Genomic DNA, 5,097 nt, shown 5'->3' with positions numbered 1-5,097 from the left:
TTCCTGTTTGTTAGTTTTCCTTCTAACAGTCAGGACCCTCAGCTGTAGGTCTGTTGGAGATTGCTTGAGGTCCACTCCAGACCCTGTTTGCCTGGGTATCAGCAGCAGAGGCTGCAGAGATAGAATATTGCTGAACAGCAAGTGTACCTGATTCTTGCTTTGGAAGCTTCCTCTCAGGGGTGTACTCCACTCTGTGAGGTGTGGGGTGTTGGTCTGCCCCTAGTGGAGGATGTCTCCCAGTTAGGCTACTCAGGGGTCAGGGACCCACTTGAGCAGGCAGTCTGTCCATTCTCAGATCTCAACCTCCATGTTGGGAGGATCCACTGCTCTCTTCAAAGCTGTCAGACAGACTTGCTTGTGTCTGCAGAGGTTTCTGCTGCTTTTTTGTTGTTGTTATTGTTGTTGTTGTTGTTGTTGTTTAGCTGTGCCCTGTCTCCAGAGGTGGAGTCTACAGAGACTGGCAGTCCTCCTTGAGCTGCTGTGAGCTCCACCCAGTTCAATCTTCCCAGGGCTTTGTTTACCTACTTAAGCCTCAGTAATGGCGGGCGCCCCTCCCCCAGCCTCGCTGCTGCCTGGCGGTTAGATTGCAGACTGCTGTGCTAGCAATGAGGGAGGCTCTGTGGGCGTGGGACCCTCCCGGCCAGCTGTGGGATATAATCTCCTGGTGTGCCCGTTTGCTAAGACCCTTGTGTAAAGCGTAGTATTGGGGTGGGAGTTACCCGATTTTCCAGGTGTTGTGTGTCTCAGTTCCCCTGGCTAGGAAAAGGGATTCCCTTCCCCCTTGCACTTCCCAGGTGAGGCAATGCCTCACCCTGTTTCAGCTCTCGCTGGTCAGTCTGCACCTGCGGACCAGCACCAACTGTCCAACACGACCCAGTGAGATGAACCCGGTACCTCAGTTGAAAATGCAGAAATCACCTGTCTTCTGTGTTGCTCGCGCTGGGAGCTGGAGACTGGAGCTGTTCCTATTCAGCCATCTTGCTCCACCCCCTCCTAACTGGAATTTTAACGGGACCATTCTGCCATGTGGAAAGACTCAAGTGGGATAAGAATAGAGGCAGGAGGACCAATTAGAGGCTAATCATGGCCTCATATGGAGTGAAAACATTGGAGCTGGGAAAAATTAGTCAGGTTCTAGGTGTATTTCAAGAATCAAGGAGATGTTGCTAATTAAAAAGCAACAGTGTGAAAACAAGACAGTGGTCAAGAATAACATAAAATGACTGTTCCTAACATGGAATCATGCTATTTACTGCAGTGGATAAGACTGAATGAGGATAGGGTTAAAAGGATTATTAGTAGAAATTTCTTCTTAGTGGTAACACGTAAGCAAATAATATAGCTCTTAGAATACAATGATAAAACAGTATTCCCTGTGAACTCAATCTTCTGGAGATACCCAGGAGACATTATAGAAAAAAATATTAATTAGACATTTGAATCCATGAGTCTCACTTCAGGGAGGAGGCATGGTCAGGAGAGGTAACGTTAGAATCATGTGCATGTAGAAGCATTTAAAGTCATCAGACTCGATGATATTCCCAGAGACTGATGGCAGACGGAGAAGACAAGAAGTTCAAGCGTTGATTCTGGGGGCACTCCAAAATTCAAAAGTCGGTTCTATGGCACTGAGACACATGCAGCAAGAGAAGTGGAAGCAAACCAGACAGGTATGACGACCTGAAATCCAAGTAAAGATTTTCCAGCAGTGAAGGAGCGAAAAACTATGACAAACGCTGCAGGTGGATCTAATCAGATGAGGACTTCATCACCGGGTTTAGCCACGTGAGATCATTGAAAGCTGAGTGAAGCAGAAGCAGCAAATGCTCAAGTGGAACAATCTTATATTGTTCTATATTTCCTCGGAAATAGCAGTTTGTTAATACTGATGTTTATTAATGCTGATATTGAGAATTGAGTGTGAACCAAGTGTTTTTCCTAGGTCCCAAGGGGATTAACAAATAAAAATCATGTACACTTGAATTTTAATTTATTTACCTACAAAATGACTTACGTTAATGAGAAGTTAGTGTCAAGAATTGTCTTTAAAGTGTAAGACAGATGTACATTTGCTAGATATATGTCTCTCTACCCATTTCTCTGATAGCATTTGTACTTCTGCACAAAGAGAAACCTGAAGAGAGTGGGTGGATTTTCAAGTCATATTAAGTGATACTGTACTAAACATAACTTACATTTAAAATTGGTGTTTAAGTTATTGTTTATTATAACATATATGTAAAATATAGTAAATACTGTGTACTTTGTAATTTCATCATTGTATATCATTCTTCTGTACACATTTTCCCCATAACTTTGTATCTTTTCTCTTTTTCCATTGCACTTCTCTTAGTGTATTCTCAGGCCTATATATAATATTGTGAGATAGGAATTTATAATGCTTTCACATAATGTTTCAATGCATAGAAACACTCAAGGAAAAATACTTTATTCTTTTTAAACTATATATAAAAGAGGGATGCCCAGTATTTTAAAGACAAACAAGTGATTTTTAAAAAGAAATTTACACATTTAGCAAAAGAAAATTGACAAGATGAAGAGGATCAAAGAATAGGAAAAAGAGAAATTATGAGTACATCTTTTCTTTCCTTGAAGAGTCATTCCCAAAGGAAAAACATAATTAAACAACTTAAGAAATTTAGAATTGAAAACATAATTGCAAAGTCTGTTGCAAAATGAAAACTTTCTAAAACAAACAATTAGATTGTTGGTTCTAGACTTGAAGGATCACTGCAAATGTGATCTTACGTAGCATAATTGTACATATTCATGACAGTGATGCAAACTGAGCTCATTTTCTTTCCCCATAGGTGAAATTCCTTATAGCCATGGAGAGGAGCAATCACACAGTGACTGAGTTCATCCTGCTGGGCTTCACCACAGATCCAGGGATGCAGCTGGGCCTGTTTGTGGTGTTCCTGGGCGTGTACTCTCTGACTGTGGTAGGAAATAGCACCCTCATCATGTTGATCTGTAATGACTCCCGCCTTCACACACCCATGTATTTTTTCATTGGAAATCTGTCATTTCTGGATCTCTGGTATTCTTCTGTCTACACCCCAAAGATCCTAGTGACCTGCATCTCTGAAGACAAAAGCATGTCTTTTGCTGGCTGCCTGTGTCAGTTCTTCTTCTCTGCAGGGCTGGCCTACAGTGAGTGCTACCTGCTGGCTGCCATGGCTTTTGACCGCTACGTGGCCATCTCCAAGCCCCTGCTTTATGCTCGGGCCATGTCCATAAAGCTGTGTGCATTGCTGGTAGCAGTCTCATATTTTGGTGGCTTTATTAACTCTTCAATCATCACCAAGAAAACGTTTTCCTTTAACTTCTGCCATGAAAACATCATTGATGACTTTTTCTGTGATTTGCTTCCCTTAGTGAAGCTGGCCTGTGGCGAGAAGGGCAACTATAAGTTTTTGATGTACTTCTTGCTGGCCTCCAATGTCATCTGCCCCGCGGTGCTCATCCTGGCTTCCTACCTCTTTATCATCGCCACTGTCTTGAGGATCTCCTCCTCCCAGGGCCGCCTCAAAGCCTTCTCCACGTGCTCCTCCCACCTGACCTCTGTCACTTTATACTATGGCTCCATTCTCTACATCTACGCTCTCCCCAGATCTAGCTATTCTTTTGATACGGACAAAATAGTTTCTACATTTTACACTGTGGTATTCCCCATGTTGAATCCCATGATCTACAGCCTAAGGAATAAGGATGTGAAAGATGCTCTGAAAAAACTTCTTCCATAAATCAAGATTATCTCCACCAGAGCAGAAACAAAGATGACTTTAGATGGAGTGTTTTGTATTTCAAACAGAGTTACCATTGTGCTTTTGATGATCAATCCCCCTCTTGATACGTGACAGTTACAGACATGTAAAATAAGAAAATTGGAAAATTTAGAAGAAAAACTTCTGAATACACAAGAATTTGAATTGAATTTCCTATCTCTCTTACTAAAAACAAACATAAAACTTAAGCCCAAAACCTCTCCTATATCTTCATAAAGTGATGAACAGCCTACCTCATTAGCCTAAGATTTGGCTGACTGATATATATAGAAGTGTATCTATATAGTTCCTAGAACTAGGAAGAATTGTGCTCAATTTTTAATACTTTCCTATGGTTAGTAACTAGACGACATTCATCACTTTCCATTCCCTGAACAGAATATCTTAAACATTGTTCCACATGCTTTCCCCACCCAAGAAGAATTAGCACAAAGATCCAGAGGAACCCAAGAAATAACTCAGTACAAATGAGACCCAGAAAGTCATGACCGTGCTATGCCTCTTATACAAGTTTCTTGATTAAGAAAAAATTCATTAAGATCCCATACATATGATTTTTGTAGTTCACTGTACAACTCCCAGAGCTCCCCTTTATTTTACAGTGGTGAACTTACAAGGACTTCTACATTCAAATTGTGACCTTCTGAGTATCAAAGGGCAATTATCATCATTTCAAAAATAATAATTTCGATGAAGTGAAACAATTTCAAAAATAAAAGTCTATGAGTACACATTGCTCAATAGATATTTTATTTATTTTTGATAGATATTTTATAGAGAGAATATGTTTACACAAGGGTGATTCCACAAAAGGAATTTCACTTAGCATAATGTCTTCCAGGTTCATTCACAATTGTTGCAGGTGACAGAATAACATTTCTTGTAAGGCTGAATAGTATTCCATTGTGTATTACATGCCACTTTTTTTCTTTTATCCATTTATCAGTTGATGGGCATTTAGGTTGTTTCTAAGTCTTGGCTATTGTGAATATCTGCAATAAACAAGACAGCACAGGTATCTACTCAACATACTGATTTCAATTTCTTTATGCATCTACCCAGAAGTGGAATTGTTGGATCATGTGGTAATTCTATTTTTCTATTTTAGTTTTGGGAGAAACCTCTACACTGTTTTTCAAAATGGCTGCGCTAATTTACATTCCCATCAACAGTGTATAAGAGTCCTTTTCTCCACATCCTGGCCAATGCTTGTTAACTTTCATCTTTTCGATAATGATCATTCTAATATAACATATATGAGGTGATATCTCATTATAATAAGTAAAAT

General features: G+C 40.2%; 1 protein-coding gene across 1 annotated transcript; it reads left to right on the top strand.

Moving 5' to 3' along the window:
• The first annotated feature begins 2,849 nt into the window (after window positions 1-2,849).
• LOC695014 (olfactory receptor 9G9) lies at window positions 2,850-3,767 on the top strand. The gene has a single exon (XM_001083659.5). The coding sequence runs from the start codon at window positions 2,850-2,852 to the stop codon at window positions 3,765-3,767; it is 918 nt and encodes a 305-aa protein (XP_001083659.5).
• Window positions 3,768-5,097: the final 1,330 nt, after the last annotated feature.

Source organism: Macaca mulatta, chromosome 1 (assembly GCF_049350105.2).
Source record: "Macaca mulatta isolate MMU2019108-1 chromosome 1, T2T-MMU8v2.0, whole genome shotgun sequence".
NCBI classification, from domain to species: Eukaryota; Metazoa; Chordata; class Mammalia; order Primates; family Cercopithecidae; genus Macaca; species Macaca mulatta.
The sequence above is the reverse complement of the archived record's forward strand: the minus strand, read 5'-3'. Positions and strand labels throughout refer to the sequence as shown.